Source organism: Eubalaena glacialis, chromosome 11, assembly GCF_028564815.1.
Source record: "Eubalaena glacialis isolate mEubGla1 chromosome 11, mEubGla1.1.hap2.+ XY, whole genome shotgun sequence".
NCBI classification, from domain to species: Eukaryota; Metazoa; Chordata; class Mammalia; order Artiodactyla; family Balaenidae; genus Eubalaena; species Eubalaena glacialis.
Genome location: NC_083726.1, coordinates 31296204 through 31318942, shown reverse-complemented (window position 1 = coordinate 31318942; position 22739 = coordinate 31296204). Strand labels below are relative to the sequence as shown.

Genomic DNA, 22739 nt, shown 5'->3' with positions numbered 1-22739 from the left:
AATAAACCTACCTAGGGAGACAAAAGACCTGTATGCAGAAAACTCTAAGACACCGATGAAAGAAATTAAAGATGATACCAACAGATGGAGAGATATACCATGTTCTTGGATTGGAAGAATCAATATTGTGAAAATGACTATACTACCCAAAGCAATCTACAGATTCAATGCCATCCCTATCAAATTACCAATGGCATTTTTTAGGGAACTGGAACAAAAAATCTTAAAATTTGTATGGAGACACAAAAGACCCCGAATAGCCAAAGCAGTCTTGAGGGAAAAAAACGGAGCTGGAGGAATCAGACTCCCTGACTTCAGACTATACTACAAAGCTACAGTAATCAAGAAAATATGGTACTGGCACAAAAACAGAAACACAGATCAATGGAGCAAGATAGAAAGCCCAGAGATAAACCCATGCACCTATGGTCAATGAATCTACGACAAAGGAGGCAAGGATATACAATGGAGAAAAGAGAGTCTCTTCAATAAATGGTGCTGGGAAAACTGGACAGCTACATGTAAAAGAATGAAATTGGAACACTCCCTAACACCATACACAAAAATAAACTCAAAATGGATTGGAGACCTAAATGTAAGACCGGACACTATAAAACTCTTAGAGGAAAATATAGGCAGAACACTCTTTGACATAAATCACAGCAAGATCTTTTGTGATCCACCTCCTAGAGAAATGGAAATAAAAACAAAAAAAAACAAATGGGACCTAATGAAACTTCAAAGCTTTTGCACAGCAAAGGAAACCATAAACAAGACGAAAAGACAACCCTCAGAATGGGAGAAAATATTTGCAAACGAATCAACGGACAAAGGATTAATCTCCAAAATATATAAACAGCTCATGCAGCTCAATATTAAAGAAACAAACAACCCAATCCAAAAATGGGCAGAAGACCTAAATAGTCATTTCTCCAAAGAAGACATACAGATGGCCAAGAAGCACATGAAAAGCTGTTCAACATCACTAATTATTAGAGAAATGCAAATCAAAACTACAATGAGGTATCACCTCACACCAGTTAGAATGGGCATCATCAGAAAATCTACAAACAACAAATGCTGGAGAGGGTGTGGACAAAAGGGAACCCTCTTGCACTCTTGGTGGGAAGGTAAATTGATACAGCCACTATGGAGAACAGTATGGAGGTTCCTTAAAAAACTAAAAATAGAATTACCATATGATCTAGCAATCCCACTACTGGGCATATACCCAGAGAAAACCATAATTCAAAAAGACACATGCACCCCAATGTTCATTGCAGCACTATCTACAGTAGCCAGGTCATGGAAGCAACCTAAATGCCCGTTGACAGATGAATGGATAAAGAAGATGTGGTACATATATACAATGGAATATTACTCAGCCATAAAAAGGAACGAAATTGGGTCATTTGTTGAGACATGGATGGATCTAGAGACTGTCATACAGAGTGAAGTAAGTCAGAAAGAGAAAAACAAATACCGTATATTAACGCATGTATGTGGAACCTAGAAAAATGGTACAGATGAACCGGTTTGCAGGGCAGAAGTTGAGACACAGATGTAGAGAACAAACGTATGGAAACCAAGGGGGGAAAGCCGCGGGGGTGTGGGGATGGTGGTGTGATGAATTGGGAGATTGGGATTGACATGTATACACTGATGTGTATAAAATTGATGACTATTAAGAACCTGCTGTATAAAAAAAATAAATAAAATAAAATTTAAAAATTAAAAAAAAAAAGATTTAATTCACATGTGCCTCAATTTCTCATGGGATAAATATGGTGCTTACTTTATAGAGTTTTAAGGAAGATTTAATGACAATTTGTGTAAGGCTATTAGAAAAATGTTGCATGTGTTAGATATTATTATTATTACTGCTTTTATTATTATGTAATCTCTGAAGAACAGTTTTTGAGGCCCAAAACAGTGTAGACATATAGCACAGCTAGAACTAAAATACAAAACTGATAAAGGAGTGGTCATTTTTTTAATCATAAATTATAATGTTTCAACCTTAATAGAAGGTTGAGATAAAACCCAATCTCAGACTCCAAGACTTAAATTGATCACTTGTAGTTTTCAACTATGAATCGTGGCCGGACTACCATAAAATATCATTATATAAATATTTGGTTAAGTTAAAGGAAGTTTTCCTTCGTGATCAATGTCATACAGAATTTCCTATGCAACGTGTAGATTAAGGTAATCTCAAGTGGCCATTACAAAATTAGAAGCCATCAAAACAATTATTTTATAATAAATTCTTTTTAACAAACTAACCATTACCCCTTCCTACAATATTCGGCAACTCTCCTAGAATAGCTATTTTGATGCCTTTCTGTCACCAAGATCTACCACCATCTCTTAGAATGGCTCTATGTCTTCCCATCAAAATATGCAAAAGGGTAGAGAACTGCTTGGAGAAAAGTGTCAGGCACACACATTACGTTAGTTCCTCCTTCAAGAAGGAAAGTTTGGTTTTGTCTGGGCGGCTGGACTATGCAGTCCAGCTCGTGACAGTCTGAAGAAGACAAAGTCAGCACGAATTAGTGATGTGCCATTGCGCAATGCAGGCAGGGTTAAGATACCTTGTTTTAAAAGTGGGCTTCTTTCCCACCAAAATAGAAAGAAGTTGTTCTTATGTTTTAATTAAGACAGAGTGCCCAGGCCAGGAGCGTTACAAAGGCTCCGCAGTTACATGAGCAGAAAGGACAGAGGAGGGGTCTGACACAGCAAGGGAAAGGATTTCATGCTTCCTGCCTTCTTTCATGTGGCCTTCTTCTCTCATTTATTCTAAAAGCAATCTGGCTATCACCCTCTCTATCTGTGTAGGAATTAGTAATTTATATCTGTAGTCAGCTGGTACCCAAGGTCTAAGACTCCACAGGATTCCCCACCTTCAAACAAGTGATGACTTTAAGGCTGGCAAATGGATGGCTTTTGCAAAAGGCCAAATAATTTCACCCAGAAGACTGAGATTATATGTGATTCAAATAAGCCTCACAGAAAACACAATAAAATACAAATCATAGGAATGCTATGTTACTTCAAACTCAGAAATGAAACACTCGTGGTTACTGTAAAAAGAGAAAGCTGGGGAAATTAGATCATTTAGATGCCATTTATTTCACATCTTCTAATAATACATTTTTATTCCTTTAATCAGGAATTCTGACCTCAAAAAAAAAAAAAGGTTTACTAGTTTCCAAATATTTCCAAAGTAACATATGTAAGCTGACCTTGTCTAAAGCTTTGAAAAAAAAATCTAATCCATCAAATTTAGTATTTCAAAGTAAAATTTGCTAATCTTAAACGAGCACAGTACAACTTCTGATTCATACTATTCTATTCTAAATGATATTTAAAAATTTATAGTCTTTTGGCTCTATGAGGGATTCACAGACATTAAAGTCTTTAAAAAATAATTTGATATTTAATAATTATTTATTCATAATATTAAGGACGTTCTCTGCCCAGAAAACTTTACACCCTTGCTTTATTACAAGAGATTTTAAGGGGAAAAAAAAAATGAACAGTTGGTTGTTCATATGCAGAATCCTATATCATAAAATCTCTGGCATTTCATATCACAAAATCTGAATTTTGACAAATATTAAGTCATACTGTATACTTAAGCAGATAATAAATGTAAAGTGCCCAGGTAGTAACTGATATTTAATAAATGTTCAATACTCTCTATTACGTACTGGCATCTAGTAAGAACCAAGCCTTTTGGTAAATATGAAAAATAAAAATAGTAAGTCGAGTTGTAGAGAATATCTATGTGCACAATCTGTATACTCTCTCAGGACATTTCTCTCATCACTGTCCTGTATACAAGCCATATTTAGAGTGGTAAATCATAATTACTTGTTTACGCTTAGGGAGACAGAGCATTGGTTCCCCCAATCATCTTCTGTAACTAAGAAAAGGGAAAGAAATGGATAACGACTCTTTATGAATTGGTCTCTGATCCCTTAGGATTAGAAACTGACATTCACTTTCTCAGAAGTGCCATTTTCTAAAATTTTTGTGGTAGATAAATGATAGATACTACAGTTGCTACTATAAGTTTATTTCAGTCCCCATTCAGTGAGTATGTATGAGTGCGTACAGATAATTTAAACTGTACACAGAGGCTGACTTTCTTAAGGCAACAAACGTAATTCAGTCACAGTGTTCAAGATTCTGTATAGTGTAACTGAGGTGTAACTCCAAGATGAAAAGCCAGTTTTTAATAGCTTTTTAAAGGGTATATGTGAAAAACATGGGTTGAGAGTGGCTCTGCATGGCCTGGGTCATCTTGACCTAGCCACAGAAAGCAAGCCAGCTGGTTTTACTGCTTTCTGGCTGCACTGTCAGAGAAGAGCTACTCAGAGAACTTGTTGACAATTTAAAGAAAGTCTAGCACTCTTAAGTGAGCTGGGGCTGAGAGTAAATCACAGAGAAAATGGCTTGAGTCCCCAGTGCTGAGGCAGTGTGATGTCATGGAAGTATAACTGAATTAGGAGTAAGGAGACCTGGGCTCAGCCTGCAGCTCTGTCACCTACCACACTGGAAAGGTAGGTGGCTAAGCGGATGAGAGGGCAGCAGCAATGTTGCTGATCAGGCCCAGCTAAGCTACAGAAATACTAGAATAAAAAACACCAAGAGTCAATAAAACCAGCTTAGGTAAAACAAGAAAAGAAAACTCAAGTTAAAATATATTTCACATATATTTGATGTGAATGCATGGGATCACAGGGGATCAACAAATGCATCCATAATTGTAGAAACTGAAACAAAAATGTGGCGAACCACAAATCACATTACATTCTTTCTTTCAAAGAAATGAAAGAGGGGGAAATGATAATACAGTAAGTGGCATGAAGAAGTAGTAAAGCACAACGGTAAACACTTTATTTAGAAGGTCTGGAAAGATGGTCGGAAGTTGGCGAGGACAAAAATTATAGCAAAGAACTGAAAATAAACACTACCATTGAAAAACAAGGAAAGAAATCCCCAAAATGTGGCTAGATTAAACAAAATCTAAAAAACAGTGTAAAAGAGTTAAAAGTTTTAAAAACTTAAATTTATACATGCGTGCACATGCACACACACATACACAAAACCTGAGACTAAAAGAAATACCTGAGGTAAGAGAAAAGGCTAAGACCAAGGAAACCAAAATTAAAGAACTGACATGGGGTAAGGGACCCAGAGACCACAGAAGGGGGTCTGGAACCACAGCATGAGTAACAAGCAGGAGGTGGCTGTGAACTGCCACTCAGGAATAATATCTTAAGAATTTTAAAACATCTACTTGAAAAGCAAAGAAAGACTCTGCCAGTGATTGGAAAAAAAATTCAGACGAACAGATAATAGTGATTCCTGATATCTGCTCTTTCTGAGAGAAAAAAGAACTTAAGAAGAATCATGCAATGGGAATTCCCTGGCAGTCCAGTGGTTAGCATTCAGAGCTTTCACTGCTGTGGACCCGGGTTCAATCCCTGGTTGGGGAATGAAGATCCCATAAGCCAGCAAAAAAAAAAAAAAAAAAAAAAAAATCACGCAAAATGGAAAGAAATAGACTAATACCAGCAAAGTACCCAGCAAAGACAGAACTTTTTTCTTTGAAGAGAGTAGAACATTTAAATCTATAGGACCTAAGGGAACTTGCCAACAAAAATTTACAGCTAAATAGATAATTATATACTTGAAAATATATGTTGGCAAACAGTAAAATGGTCTCAACTATTAGGTTTAATGCTTAAGTCTCTTCTTTTTACTGTTCATAAGACCTTTTATTTTTTTGCTGTAAAAGGGCTTCAAGATACCTATTTCAATAACTGCTCTAAAAATTCTTGCCCTTCAGCCCTGTTCTCATGACAGCCATCACATGAGCTCCCTAAACATGTCTAGAATATGAAGCCAGCTCAGACTTTACTGTCATCAGAGGTCTTAGATTTGATTCCTCATTTCCATTATTATTAACACAATTTTTAAGTTTTATTTCTAAATCTTCAAGAAGCAAATATGAGAGACTTTAGTACTATTACACACTACCTTATTTATAGTTTTATTTTATTAGTGAAAATAATTGTTTCTTGAAGTGCTGCTGTTTTAAAGCAGGACTAGGTTTCATTTAATTAAGTATAATTTCAAGCATCTAGTTGACCAATAGCCCCAAAGTGTACACTTAACAAATGGTAGGACAAATATGCACAAAGTACTCACTTCAACAGTTTCAATTTTTCCCTCCTGGGGATGTGGTGTCCTTGGGTAGATATCGAGAAGATGTGGTGGTGAATCAAAGTGTAATCTTTTGAGGTTTCTTTTAATAACATCTTTACAATTCAGTTCATCAAAGTTAGTCCTCCATAATAAGACCTATAAAAATTAATCAGGTTGGCAGTTATTGATTTGCATGTACAAGCAGTAGAAGTAAATTTTTAAAAAGATGACTATATAGAATTGTCTCTCAAAATAGTCAGGAAGGCTAGATATATATTCTGACAACATTACATCTCAACACTTTTTTTTTAAAAAGGTGATAGGGAGAGATTTAGCATTTCAAATTGCCTTTATGTCCAGTTTAAAATTCATATTAAGAAAATAACTTATTACCTTAAAATCCTCTTTTATTTTTCCCACAGCCCAAAATCATGTTTTTGGCTTTACTGTCCACCTTATTCAATAAATCTGGCTCTGAATGACTTTTGGTCATTTCAAATAAATGCAGATTTGCTATACAAACAATTTAATTTTACCATCCTCAAGGAGCTTAATCAACATTTGAAAAACAAGGCATACAGACAATAGATTAGGCAATAATTCAAGTGAAAGGGCCACACCAATATTAGGTATTCAGTAAGTGTCAATTTTATGTATTATAATTAAGTGTAAAGATGAGCAAAAGAAAATAACTGCTATTGGAGTTCCAAAAACTATCAGAACTGGCACTATTTCAGCTATGAGATAGCAGACTTCCTGGCACTAAATTAAAATATAAACTCATTGATAATCATCTTAAGATATACAAACTAGCTGGTTGTACAAATCTTAGCTGAGGTCTCAGATTCCATTCCCCTAACCAAATCAAAGAGGGAGCTGAGAGATTTACAAACCTGTGCATCTGCACCTCCTGATGTAAACAGCTCTCCACCTTTTGAAAATGTAACAGTGAAGACAGGCCCCTAAGAAATAAAGGGAGATAAAAGAAAAAATTACTTGGTAATGTGTTCTCATGGCCAAGAGGGCAGTGAGTATTAATTTTTCATCCTAACTTATGCAGACTATTTATGCAATGTCTTGAGAACATATCCAGCTGTTAGCAACTTATGCAGGCAAAGAGAATCAAAGAATCAACCCAATTACATGAAAACATCTATAAATGATACTAAATGAAAAAAGAGATACTAATAAAAATGAGAAAGTACACTTTTCTCCCCTTTAAAGAAAAGCTTGTGCATAGGTAAGTTAGTAAGAATTTCTGTTAAGATTTTCTGGCTTTGGATTCTTTATTCAACAAATCACTAGCAGAAACTGAATGATAATTCTGTAGGTGATGGGAATGAGGCTGTACGAACAAAGTTCATTTCCTGACCACAACAGGCTTCGCCGAGTTCTCCCTTCATGTGGGCAACATTGAGCCACTCAAAGTTTTAAGAGCAGGACATGGATAGAAGAGCTATGATTGATGAAAATTGACATCACGATTGTGAGAATGATGAGTTGGAGTCAGAACAAATGGTTGCAGGCCAGTTAGGAAGTTACTGCAACTATCTGGGTGAGAGGTAACAGGAACACGAAATTGAGCAATGGCTGTGGAGCTGGACAAGACTATACCCGGCACAGTCACAACATGACCTCTAGGTCAATTTTCAGTCAAGATAAGAGTAAATATTCCTCATTTCAAAAATATTAGTATACTGTTTGTTTTTAATATGTCCTTAATCTATGCAAGAAAATCTTGGGGGGAAAACATCTTATATTTTTCAAGTAGACCATCCCACAGACTCAGGTTATTATAGCCTCATAAACACCTTCACCTCCAGACTGAAAAATTCCATCTTCATGTGTAGTGCTTTTCTCTTAAATTATTTTATTTATCTTTTTTCTATTACTCTGTCCTTCTTCCATGGATATTTTAATCCTTGGCCACTTTTATTTGTTGTTCATCCAGCCTAAATCCATGGGTACACATATATCTGAGCTGGTTAGTGTCTATTTCTGCTTCACTCTAACACAGCTGCAGAACAAATGATAAAGCAAGCAGGAAGTCCAGCAGGATACATGAAGGCAGAAAAAAAAACTTCTCCCTTAGACCACAAAACCCATTCTATTTCTGGATATAAATAACTTATACTTGGTTAAAAGGAAGTACCTAGTACATCTTATTAAAAAAAAAAAAGAGGATGTATTCTAAAAAATTTAGAGAAGTTTGAATATTTACCCAGAAAGGAAGGATAGTTTCTACACTTAAAAAGTTTTTCTTTAGTACATTATATACTAGTGTATATATGTGTGTGTGTGTGTGATTGAATAGGCTCAATAAATAGCACCCCACTTCCCCACTGGGTTCCTAAAACAATTGAAAAATAAGACAAAAGAAATATTCTCTTTCTTACTGATGAAGGCTTATAAAGAGAAAAGGTGGCTTTATCTGTGGGCAACTGGGCTTTCTAGAACTGAATCCCAGAATGAGTCAGATTTGAGTACCCAGTCACAGGCAAGGCTGGACAAGGGCAGGCCTCCCCACAACAAATATCAGAGGAAAACCATACGGACAGGCACAGGCTCCCAAGAGTAGAGGGCATTGGGCTCGACTTGTCAAATTTCTCCTTCTAAACTCGCCAATCAGATTAGTGAAAGGAGAGAGTGAGGGGGTGTGGAGGCTAAGAGGGTCAAAGCTAGTGGGACAGCCTCCGCATGAGGGGAAAGATCAGAAGTAAGAAAAACATGTATCCATCACCATTTAAGCAATCAAACCTATACTACTTACTGAGGAAGATAGCAGTAGAGGGTTAAGTTAATGTCCACTGAAAGATACACATTGATTTTGACATGAATTACAATAAATAATATTTATTTAAAGATAAAAAATAATATTTATTTAAAAATAAAAAACATAGCCTTGGAAGCAAAAAAAAAAAAAAACATTCTGATAGCAGCAATGTGTGCTACACTTGGAAAAATAATAAAGCCATATAATAAAATGGATCAAAACTTTTAAAGATATATTATTTAAGAAGCAAAAATCTTAGTGTTCATACCGTATGTCCTTGAAGTGTATATATGAGCCTTCCTTCTAAGAGGTCCAGAATCTTAAGCATACCATCTGAAGAAGCAGTGATGAGATAGTTACCCGAAGGATGGAATGATACACAATTAACTCCACCGCTGTGAACTGATTTGTAGAAAATTAAAGCAAAAAGTTCAGAGAATAATTCTTAATTCTAGAGATGTCCCTTTACCCTATTAGCAATACTAGGCTGAAAGCAAGAATCAATTAGGGGCAATGTCTCCACAGCAACCAAAATTCCACATAGCTCATGAGACAGAATAGCTTTATAAATGAGAGTGTGTCATGGAAGGATGATCTTAATAAACACATAACTATAAAATCTTCAGATATATTACCAATATAAGCAACCATTGATTACCACCAGCTCACATAAGGTATACATCTTAGCCTTAAACTAAATTTAATAACCAGTTAGTTGCTTGGGACAAGGGGTGAAGAGTATGGAGATATATTTGGAGAAGGGCAGTCTTGCCAGCTTGAGAATTCATTTCCGGACAACCTCCTTCCAATAGGAGGCAGTATAACACAGCGATCAAAAGTTTGTTCATCACTGTATTTTATAAAAATGTACTTTATAAACAGAAAGTCCCATGTCAGTTCTATCAATATTTTAGCAAGTAACTTAGCCCCTTTAAGCCTCAGTTTCCTTATCTTTAAAGTGGAGGTAATAGTAATACCTCTTAGGGCTGTTGTGAGGATTTAGCACAGTGTCTGCTACATTATAGTTATTAAGAAAGGGAAATGTGGATTTAATATAAATCTAATATACACTAAGAAATCAATTCATTTCTCTTTTAACTTCAATATATGGGCACAGTAGGATGTTGTTTTCTACCAGTTATAACACCTATCTGTGCTCAGGTATCTCCTTCTGTGTCAATTTCTATCCTGGATTCTTATACAAAGCAGATAATCAAAGTTTGAAAATCTTACAGTAACCTTTTTTCTTTTCTTTTTTTTTTTTTTTTACAGCCCTGGCATCATTTTTAAGGTCGCTCCACCCCCTTCTGCACGCTGGCCTCTACTCCAGCTCCTTGGACCATGCTGCTGATAGGGGCTAACTCTTCTCTAGTCAGTTCAAAGTCAGCCCATCTTTCTCATTAAGAGGGCCAAGCCACACTGAGAAGGATAGTCTGTCAGCGTAAGAACTTCCTAGAGGAGCCCATTTTACAACTGAATTTTGTTATGGAAATTGTTACCTTGATAATGCTGGAGTAACTTGTTCACTCTTATATCCCAGATTTTCACGGTATGATCAGAACCTGCTGAAGCTATGCATGTACCATTAGGGTTAAAATCCACAAAATTTGCAAACCTAGGAGGAAAGAATAAGATGGTCTACTATTTCAGTTTCTCTTTACTCTCATTTCTTTATTTGAATTGTAATAATTAAATGTCTCCTTAGCAAACTAACCCATATAAATGCAAAAAGAGAATGGACTTACCCTACAAAATCTGAGAAGTTATTAACACATTGCTTATTTGTGGTATCCCAGATTTTAATAGTTTTATCCTCACTACATGACACAATTAGTCTTCCATCAGGTGAAAACCTGGAAAGCATAAGAAAGATAATTTTTGTGGAAGGCTCCTGACAATCACCCCCACTCCCACGATGACATACATGTACATATTAAATACCATAGGCCAGTGTTAGCACACCACACAGCAAACTCCTATTCTGCTACCAACATCATTTCCAACTAAAAATAAGCACAGCAAATGACACTGATAGACCATTAAAAAGATGAAAATATACTATATAGACTAACCGAGAGTCTTTTAACCTTTTATTCTTTTATATTTAAATAATTCAGTTTCATGGTAGTTTCTGTCTGAGATCTGCACTGCTTCCAAGCCAAGTACCTTGTTTTTTAAAAGTATTCTCTATTTCTTTCTACTGTCATTTTCCGGTGTTATCCATAGGACCCAAGAGAGCATTTATTACTCATCCTACCAAACCTGCAGTGAGGCTTTTTGTAAGAAAAGAACTGGTGTGTTGAGAATTAAAATTGAATGCTATCATCAACAAAAGAACCAACTCCCCAAGCCTGTAACTTCCTGGATTTGGGGAGGCCAGAGAGCTCCAACAGACTGAAAATAGGACAACTCATTTATACAAAACTGAAGTTCCTTCACGGACACACCTCTTATCCATACGCCCCATTAAAAAACAAATGAGAAAATTCTCAGACATCTTGTCTACTGCTTTTATACTCTCTTTCCCTTTAAAATCCTTTCCAAGGTTCTTTTCCTCTCTTAAGTGCCTTTTTAGAATGGAGATAGAAGAGCAGAAGGCTGAAAAGAAAATGAAAAATTTTAGACTATTAAGAAACTATGGAGCAGAAGCAAGAAGAACTACAATCCTGCAGCCTGCGGAACAAAAACCACATTCACAGAAAGATAGACAAGATGAAAAGGCAGAGGGCTATGTACCAGATGAAGGAAAAAGATAAAACCCCAGAAAAACAACTAAATGAAGTGGAGATAGGCAATCTTCCAGAAAAAGAATTCAGGATAATGATAGTGAAGATTATCCAGGACCTCGGAAAAAGAATGGAGGCAAAGATCGAGAAGATGCAAGAAATGTTTAACAAAGACCTAGAAGAATTAAAGAACAAACAAACAGAGATGAACAATACAATAACTGAAATGAAAACTACACCACAAGGAATCAATAGCAGAATAACTGAGGCAGAAGAACGGATAAGTGACCTGGAAGACAGAATGGTGGAATTCACTGCTGCAGAACAGAATAAAGAAAAAAGAATGAAAAGAAATGAAGACAGCATAAGAGACCTCTGGGACAACATTAAACGCAACAACATTCACATTATAGGGGTCCGAGAAGGAGAAGAGAGAGAGAAAGGACCAGAGAAAATATTTGAAGAGATTATAGTTGAAAACTTCTTTAACATGGGTAAGGAAATAGCCACCCAAGTCCAGGAAGCACAGCGAGTCCCATACAGGATAAACCCAAGGAGAAACACGCCGAGACACATAGTAATCAAAGTGGCAAAAATTAAAGACAAAGAAAAATTATTGAAAGCAGCAAGGGACAAACGACAAATAACATACAACGGAACTCCCGTAAGGTTAACAGCTGATTTGTCAGCAGAAACTCTACAAGCCACAGGGGAGTGGCATGATATACTTAAAGTGATGAAAGGGAACAACCTACAACCAAGATTACTCTGCCCGGCAAGGATCTCATTAAGATTCGATGGAGAAATCAAAAGCTTTACAGACAAGCAAAAGCTAAGAGAATTCAGCACCACCAAACCAGCTCTACAACAAATGCTAAAGGAACTTCTCTAAGTGGGAAACACAAGAGAACAAAAGGGCCTACAAAAACAAACCCAAAACAATTAAGAAAATGGTCATAGGAACATACATATTGATAATTACCTTAAACGTGAACGGATTAAATGCTCCAACCAAAACACACAGGCTTGCTGAATGGATACAAAAACAAGACCCATCTATATGCTGCCTCTAAGAGACCCACTTCAGACCTAGGGACACATACAGACTGAAAGTGAGGGGATGGAAAAAGATATTCCATGCAAAGGGAAATCAAAAGAAAGCTGGAGTAGCTATACTCATATCAGATAAAATAGACTTTAAAATAAAGAATGTTACAAGAGACAAGGAAGGACACTACATAATGATCAAGGGATCAATCCAAGAAGAAGATATAACAATTATAAATATATATGCACCCAACATAGGAGCACCTCAATACATAAGGCAACTGATAACAGCTATAAAAGAGGAAATCGACGGTAACACAATAATTGTGGGGGACTTTAACACCTCAATTACACCAATGGACAGATCATCCAAAATGAAAATAAATAAGGAAACAGAAGCTTTAAATGACACAACAGACCAGATAGATTTAATTGATATTTATAGGACATTCCATCCAAAAACAGCAGATTACATTTTCTTCTCAAGTGTGCACGGAACATTCTCCAGGATAGATCACATCTCGGGTCACAAATCAAGCCTCAGTAAACTTAAGAAAATTGAAATCATATCAAGCATCTTTTCTGATCACAACGCTATGAGATTAGAAATCAATTACAGGGAAAAAAACGTAAAAAACACAAACACATGGAGGCTAAACAATATGTTACTAAATAACCAAGAGATCACTGAAGAAATCAAAGAGGAAATCAAAAAATACCTAGAGACAAATGACAATGAAAACACGAAGATCCAAAACCTATGGGATGCAGCAAAAGCAGTTCTAAGAGGGAAGTTTATAGCTATACAAGCCTACCTCAAGAAACAAGAAAAATCTCAAATAAACGATCTAACGTTACACCTAAAGGAACTAGAGAAAGAAGAACGAACAAAACCCAAAGTTAGCAGAAGGAAAGAAATCATAAAGATCAGAGCAGAAATAAATGAAATAGAAACAAAGAAAACAATAGCAAAGAGCAATAAAACTAAAAGCTGGTTCTTTGAGAAGATAAACAAAATTGATAAACCATTGGCCAGACTCATCAAGAAAAAGAGGGAGAGGACTCAAATCAATAAAATTAGAAATGAAAAAGGAGAAGTTACAATAGACACCGCAGAAATACAAAGCACCCTAATAGACTACTACAAGCAACTCTATGCCAATAAAATGGACAACCTGGAAGAAATGGACAAATTCTTAGAAAGGTATAACCTTCCAAGACTGAACCAGGAAGAAATAGAAAATATGAACAGAACAATTACAAGTAATGAAATGGAAACTGTGATTAAAAATCTTCCAACAAACTAAAGTCCAGGACCAGATGGCTTCACAGGTGAATTCTATCAAACATTTAGAGAAGAGCTAACACCCATCCTTCTCAAACTCTCCCAAAAAATTGCGGACGAAGGTACACTCCCAAAGTCATTCTATGAGGCCACCATCACCCTGATACCAAAACCAGACAAAGATACTACAAAAAAAGAAAATTACAGACCAATATCACTGATGAATATAGATGCAAAAATCCTCAACAAAATACTAGCAAACAGAATCCAACAACACATTAAAAGGATCATACACCATGATCAAGTGGGACTTATCCCAGGGATGCAAGGATTCTTCAATATACGTAAATCAATCAATGTGATACACCATATTAACAAATTGAAGAATAAAAACCATATGATCATCTCAATAGATGCAGAAAAAGCTTTTGACAAAATTCAACACCCATTTATGATAAAAACTCTCCAGAAAGTGGGCATAGAGGGAACCTACCTCAACATAGTAAAGGCCATATACGAAAAACCCACAGCAAACATCATTCTCAATGGTGAAAAACTGAAAGCATTTCCTCTAAGATCAGGAACATGACAAGGATGTCCACTCTCACCATTATTATTCAATGTAGTTTTGGAAGTCCTAGCCACGGCAATCAGAGAAGAAAAAGAAATAAAAGGAATACAAATTGGAGAAGAAGAAGTAAAACTGTCACTGTTTGCAGATGACATGATACTATACATAGAGAGTCCTCAAGATGCCACCAGAAAACTGCTAGAGCTAATCAATGAATTTGGTAAAGTTGCAGGATACAAAATTAATGCACAGAAATCTCTTGCATTCCTATACACTAATGATGAAAAATCTGAAAGAGGAATTAAGGAAACACTCCCATTTACCATTGTAACAAAAAGAATAAAATACCTAGGAATAAACCTACCTAGGGAGACAAAAGACCTGTATGCAGAAAACTCTAAGACACTGATGAAAGAAATTAAAGATGATACCAACAGATGGAGAGATATACCATGTTCTTGGATTGGAAGAATCAATATTGTGAAAATGACTATACTACCCAAAGCAATCTACAGATTCAATGCCATCCCTCTCAAATTACCAATGGCATTTTTTAGGGAACTAGAACAAAAAAATCTTAAAATTTGTATGGAGACACAAAAGACCCCGAATAGCCAAAGCAGTCTTGAGGGAAAAAAACGGAGCTGGAGGAATCAGACTCCCTGACTTCAGACTATACTACAAAGCTACAGTAATCAAGACAATATGGTACTGGCACAAAAGCAGGAACATAGATCAATGGAACAGGATAGAAAGCCCAGAGATAAACCCACGCACCTATGGTCAATTAATCTATGACAAAGGAGGAAAAGATATACAATGGAGAAAAGACAGTCTCTTCAATAAGTGGTGCTGGGAAAACTGGACAGCAACATGTAAAAGAATGAAATTAGAACACTCCCTAACACCATACACAAAAATAAACTCAAAATGGATTCGAGACCAAAATGTAAGACCGGACACTATAAAACTCTTAGAGGAAAATATAGGAAGAATACTCTTTGACATAAATCACAGCAAGATCTTTTGTTCTCTACCTCCTAGAGTAATGGAAATAAAAACACAAATAAACAAATGGGACCTAATGAAACTTCAAAGCTTTTGCACAGCAAAGGAAACCATAAACAAGACGAAAAGACAACCCTCAGAATGGGAGAAAATATTTGCAAATGAATCAACGGACAAAGGATTAATATCCAAAATGTATAAACAGCTCATGCAGCTGAATATTAAAAAAACAAAGAACCCAATCCAAAAATGGGCAGAAGACCTAAATAGACATTTCTCCAAAGAAAACATACAGATGGCCAAGAAGCACACGAAAAGCTGTCAACATCACTAATTATTAGAGAAATGCAAATCAAAATTACAATGAGGTATCACCTCACACCAGTTAGAATGGGCATCATCAGAAAATCTACAAACAACAAATGCTGGAGAGGGTGTGGACAAAAGGGAACCCTCTTGCACTGTTGGTGGGAATGTAAATTGATACAGCCACTATGCAGAACAGTATGGAGGTTCCTTAAAAAACTAAAAATAGAATTACCATATGATCCAGCAATCCCACTACTGGGCATATACCCAGAGAAAACCATAATTCAAAAAGACACATGCACCCCAATGTTCATTGCAGCACTATTTACAGTAGCCAGGTCATGGAAGCAACCTAAATGCCCATCGACAGACAAATGGATAAAGAAGTTGTGGTACATATACACAATGGAATATTACTCAGCCATAAAAAGGAATGAAATTGGGTCATTTGTAGAGACGTGGATGGATCTAATGACTGTCATACAGAGTGAAGTAAGTCAGGAAGAGAAAAACAAATATCGTATATTAACGCATGTATGTGGAACCTAGAAAAATGGTACAGATGAACCGGTTTGCAGGGCAGAAATTGAGACACAGATGTAGAGAACAAACGTATGGACACCAAGGGGGGAAAGCGGCGGTGGGGGGGGTGGTGGTGGTGTGCTGAATTGGGCGATTGGGATTGACATGTATACACTGATGTGTATAAAATTGATGACTAATAGAATCTGCTGTATAAAAAAAATAAATTAAATAAAATTCAACAATTAAAAAAAAAAGAAACTATGAACAGTAATTTTGCTATTAATATTTTAGCAATAACAAAAACCAAAAAAGACAGATTTAGGTCATAGACCAATTATGTTTCAATTTTATTTGTAGTTTCCCTCTCTGCCCAGATTACTATAAAAGTCATTAACTAAGGGTGTGGATTATAAGTGAAGGTTTTTCTTTTTGTTTTCTCACTGTCCCCTCCCCTGCCCCTCCCATTCTTAAGGTTGGCCTAAAAATAATTCTTCCTAACAGAAACTTTCAATCTGGAATTTATGAATTCACCATATTTTAAAAGCAACATAGATGCATAATTAAGTTCTATGTGAAATAGTTTTTAAAAATTCAAGAAAATAACCTTGCAAGGAAATATCTTCCACACTGGGCAGTTCAGCTTGATTTTATAATAATATTTTATTAATCTTTTCCTTTAGGAAAATATGTGAGGAAGATTCAAATATGAAAGACAGTTTTACAGAAATGCTCCAAATAGATGTAACTTATTTTGTACAGACACTGGGGAAGAAAAACCTATACAGTATCCCCATGAAAATAAACTTTGCATAGTAATTGTAAAGAACTAATGTAAGAAATCAAATTGTGTTTATTAATAAGCTACATTTTAAAAAAATTATTTAATGTTAGCATTCTAAATGATAAGAATATTTCTAGGAGATGAGTTGATTCTGACATTTTAAGAAAGCAATGATGAAAAAATGTAATAGAATGGAAGGATTAGGTTAAAAACAAAGTACAAATATACTCATTCTATGACATTATTGTCCAAATACCACCACCACCACCATCATCATCATTATCCTGCCAACATTTACTGAGCATCTGTGTCCTAGAATGGTTCTTAACACTTTACCTGTAGCAACTCATTTAATCCTCAGAATAACCCTACAAAACAATTGCTATTGCCGGCCTCAATTTACAGATGAATAAACCAAGGCACATAAAGGATCAGTAACTGCCAGTCACACAGCCAGGAAGATGTGAACTAGGCAGTCTGGCTCCAGAGCCAAATCTCTCAGCCACTCTGTTTAAGTCTCTGACAGAAAGGAAAGTTTCTTTTACTGGCCAAAGTACAGCACAGGAAGTTCTGTGTGGCTTGTGTAACCACAGAAAGTTCTAAAGTAGAGAAAAACCACAGGCAATGCTCTTAGGAGGCTATATGGCTGGGCTCTGCCTGATAGGCTGACCACCAGACAATCCTTTAATAAAAATCTGTGTGTCTGCTGCCATACCCGATCAGTGTCCTTGAGGAGTTTATGGGGAAGACAGTCATTCATTGGCTCCTTCGAATATTTACTGAGCACCTGCCAGAACCAGGCACTGGGCACTGGCCTGGGTAATAGGAATACCACGGTGAAGGAGACTGCTAAGACCCCTACTCTCATGAGGCTTTCATACTAGGAAGGAGGGAAGGCACACAAATAATATAACTTTAGATAATGGTAAGAACAGAGTTGGTAACAAAAAGGTGCCAATTAGTTACCAGAAGCTCCACAGAAGAAACAGGATTTTAAAGAAACTTGTGAATAAGGAAAAGAAGGTATCTTGACCAGCCAGAAATTCATCCTGAGCAGGAGGGGCCATAGCCTGGGAGAAATTTCCCCAGCACTAGAGAAATGAAGGGAATGTGAACCTCAGATAAGCAGGGAGTGGAGGAGTCGACTGGGATGAAAGAAGGCGGTGCCTGACGGGGGCGTTTCTACCTCCCCCCTCTGCACGACCAAAGCGGGGCTCAGGGTTAGGGCCTCTCACTTGCTCTGGACACTGTGTATAATCCCCGCATAAACTCTCTGTCGGCTCTTCTCGCCTTTGGAGGGGTTGAAAGTGAGGATGGCGGTTTGTATCTTCTCCTCCCTTTTATTTTTAATTAGATACATCAGAAATAGGTTCGCGCCAACAAAACAGGCTTCTCTTTGCCCTGACTTTGATCAGGAAAGGATAGTCCTTTTTTTGTCAGGGCTCAAACAACATCTAATGGGGTTATTAATTTGAAGAATTAAGAGAATACAAAATTTCTATCAAGACATTAAAAAAATTTCTAACAAAACACAACACTCTAATTCAGTACCACCTAACCACCTTTTAAAACTTCCAGCAAGTGTGTCAAGAAGACGGATGTCACATTAGTCAACAGTGACTAATGGGTCGGCAGACGTGAGCTGTCTGTAAGGCATCTGAGAAGTTAACTGCTTCCTATTCAAGCCCGTAAAATGCACTGGTACTCTTTGGAGAAAATGAGGGAATTCTTGAACTTTTTTCTAGAAAAACTGGTTCACATGTCCTTGAGAGTAGCCCAAGTTATGTAACAGGAGTTCTTTAACTTTGAATCTATGGAGTTCCTGAAACTATATATAAAATTATATGTCCATAAGTACAGTCACTGAGTTATTCGTTCATTAGCGAGCCAAACAGGTCCATGAACCCTGAGAAGTTTTAAAGTGCTTTCATAAGAAATCAAAATTTTCATTTGGCTATTTCTTATCATTAGACTAAATAGTCTATAAAAACACAATATATACATGCATGTATCAAATCACCACATTGTACACCTTACGCTTATACAAGGCTATATGTCAATTATATCTTAATAAAGCTGGTGGGGGAGGAACAAGGGCACACAGCCCCTGCCAGACACTCAGCTGCATGGAGGAAGGGCTAAGCCTTCTGAGATGAGAGCTTGTGACTCAACCGTCAGCCCTCCAAACAGGAGGAGGACACAGAAGACTAATTTGGGAGTTAGATACGCCACATTTAGGAACTAGATATTGTCCCTGAGGACCAACCTGGACTCCAGGGGCTGAAGGATATCTATTTAGCATCCAATGTCAGCCACACTCACCAGCTCCAACTCTGGGGGCAGGGGTAGGGTAAAAAAAAGAAAAGAAATTAAAAATAAGGGAGGATAGAAAGGGAATAGTGGGAGAGAAGGAAAGAATGAAGGAAATACAGAAAGAAAAATATTCTCCAAAAAAAAAAACAAAAAAACAACCAACCCTACATTTCTGGCCCTCAGGGCTCTGAGACCAGAGTAGGCACTGTTCCATGTCCCTTAAGAAACAAATCATTAGTAAGTGGTACTCTGAAGCCAGCAGCTATTCAATAGGAGGGGAAAGCAGTAAAAAGCAGTGAAAATAAGACTGCCCAGTCAGTACAGAGTCCTGAATTCTAAAGCCAATTTTGCAACTGCCCAGCTATGTAACCTTGTGAAACTCATAACCACTCTGGCCACCATTTTCTATTTGGATAATGAGAAATTCTGGATTGCATTCAGGCCTAAAACTTCCATAGACTCATTAAAAAAAAAAAAAAAAAATTGGCAGTCTCAGAGTTTGCTTTGATGGGATTTTGGGTTTACATAGTGAAGGTGGAGTTCAAGGCAATAAGCAGAACGGTTATGCTTTTTAAGTGTTGGTCAGCATTAGAGGAGAAACCGTCTGTTGATCGCAGTAACAGGATTCATTCCTGTAACTGCTGAGAGACAAAAAGCAGACGAAAGAGACATAAGAAGATTTAAGTATGCCATGAAACATGCTAATTATTGCTGGGTCATTTACCATTTACACGCCCAGACTCCTCTCCCGGGATTTCCACCCATAAGTACAACTGCCTACTAAGCGTTTCCTCTTGGATATCCTGCAGGCACCTCTGACTCTGAACTTGTCCCAACCTGAACTCATTATCTTCCTCCCCGAACTGCTCCTCCAGCGTTCCTTTTCTCAGTAAGTGGTTTCTCAAGACAGAAACCTAGGAGTCAAGCTTGATTTCTTTCTCCTCCACTTGCTGCCACGTTCCAATCCATTATCAGGCCCTTTCTCTTCCAACCATAACAGGCCCTGCTGACATTCCATTCTCCACAATCAATAAAATTGATCTTTAAATCTTAAATAAATTTTTTCTGATTAAAACCTTTCAGTGGTTTCACATTTCCCTTGGGAAAAAGTGACACCCTTACCACTGCTTCCCGGGTCCTCCAGGATCTGCCCTCCTGTCTCTTCATCTCCATCACCTTACTCTTCCTGGCACCACACCCCTCTTCTCTCGGGTCTTTCTCTTGCCTCAGGTGTTCCCTCACATGCTGTTCCCTTTGCTTCAAACACCGCTCCCTACTCTTTATCTAGTTTTAAATACCTAAGGGGATTTTACTCATCCTTCAAGTCTCTGCTCAGGGTCACTTCCTCAGGAAAAGCTTTCCTGAACTCCTCCCCCCAGTAGGTCTGCTCTCCAGTATGCATCTTAGAGTAGCTCACAGTCACACTTACAACCAATTATTCTGTTTGCTTCCCTAAGAGAATGTAAACTCCAAGAAGAGAGAAACAACATCTGTCTTATTCACTCACTGCTGTATCCCCAGGCACAGTATATGGTACTGAGTAGGTCCTCAGTAAATATGTAGGGCATTAAAAAACTTTTCAAGGGGATTTTCATCAGCCAATGAAAGCTGATGTTTAAAATCTTTGCAATTATTTGCACAACGTAAACGTACTTAATGTCATTGAACTGTATACTTGAAAGTGGTTAAATGGTAAATTTTATATTATATATAGTTTACTGCAATAAAGAAAAATCTTTGCAATTCAGATGATCAAAGATCACTTGTAACACTACCAAACACTGAAAACTAAGGTCAGATTTTCCCCCTAAAATTAATGCTAGAAAAACAAAGTTGGAAAAGTCGTTCATTAGCCGCTACTTTTTTTTGCCTGAGGACACCCAAAGAAACATAAGTTATCCCACAACACACATTATTTTTTAAAATACAGGATTATAACAATTTGAACTTTTAGAAAAATTCATCTGCCACTAAAAATAAATATTTCTCAACCCGCATATGTAGATATTTCAAATGATACATGTTTTCTTCATTACTCGTTAAAGACAAATTGCTTGTTTAAAAAAACTGGGAAATATAGTAAGTAAAAAAAGTCCACAGTGCCATCACCCAAACAAAATCATGTAATATTTTATGTATGTAGGTGCTTTATCTTTTGTTCATGTACAGGTCTTCTCTATTATAATCATGAGTTCTGAATTTTGCCCTTCTTACCCCACACATAAACATGTTTTTATGTCACTACTTACATATATTCTCCTTTTAATGGGTAAATAATAATCTAAATTTTTTTAACCAGCTTTCTTTATTTGGAAAACTTGGTTATTTCCAGTTTCTCATCATTATAAATTACACTGAAAGCAATATCTTTAAATACAAAGCTTTTTCCTTTAAATACAAAAAGGTATTTATTTAGGATAGATTTACAGTTGTGGACTCACTGCAACAAAGACTCCTGATATATTTTGCAAATTGATTTCTAAAAAGACTAGAGTAATTTATATTTTTAAAGCATGAATATATCTCCCAATAGATGACATATCTTAAAAATATGAAATATTTCTGTGAATCAAGATGTATGATCATAAACGATAGTTAGTCCAGAAAACATAGCTACTCATCTTTTCTTACACTAATGGGCACCATCTCTGTGCCACATGGAGTAGGTCTGGACTCCAGGGACAAACTCATAATAAGTACTAGGCCCAGAGAGAGACACAGAATTTTAATTACTTAAGTCCATGGCACATTTAAAATTCAAATACTTAAGGGAGAAATAATTGCTCTGTTGACCCTCTACATTCATTTAAATATGCTGTCCATGCATTGGAAGGAAAAGCAGTATCACTTAGACTATTTTTAATGTTTAGTTGTTTAATTCATCTACAATTTTTGTAAATGTGTGGTGTGCAATATAGATCTGACTTTAAATTTTTCCAAATAGAAACATAATTATCTTAACTACATCTAAACAACTATTTTAATATATTAAATAACTATTTAATATTATCTTTTTTTAACATCTTTATTGAAGTATAATTGCTTTTACATTGTTGTGTTAGTTTCCGCTGTATAACAAAGTGAATCAGCTATACATATACCTATATCCCCATATTGCTTCCCTCCTGCATCTCCCTCCCACCCTCCCTATCCCACCCTTCTAGGTGGACACAAAGCACCGA

General features: G+C 36.6%; 1 protein-coding gene across 1 annotated transcript in view; it reads right to left on the bottom strand.

The window, feature by feature from the left end:
• Positions 1-22739, bottom strand: part of POC1B (POC1 centriolar protein B) — a 106345-nt gene that overhangs the window by 48156 nt on the left and 35450 nt on the right. Inside the window, exons 5-9 of the mRNA XM_061206254.1 lie at positions 10738-10845; positions 10492-10607; positions 9261-9394; positions 7113-7181; positions 6223-6375 (exon numbers count right to left, since the gene is read on the bottom strand). Of these exons, the coding sequence (XP_061062237.1) occupies positions 6223-6375; positions 7113-7181; positions 9261-9394; positions 10492-10607; positions 10738-10845 (580 nt within the window). The remainder of the gene's footprint in view (positions 1-6222; positions 6376-7112; positions 7182-9260; positions 9395-10491; positions 10608-10737; positions 10846-22739) is intronic.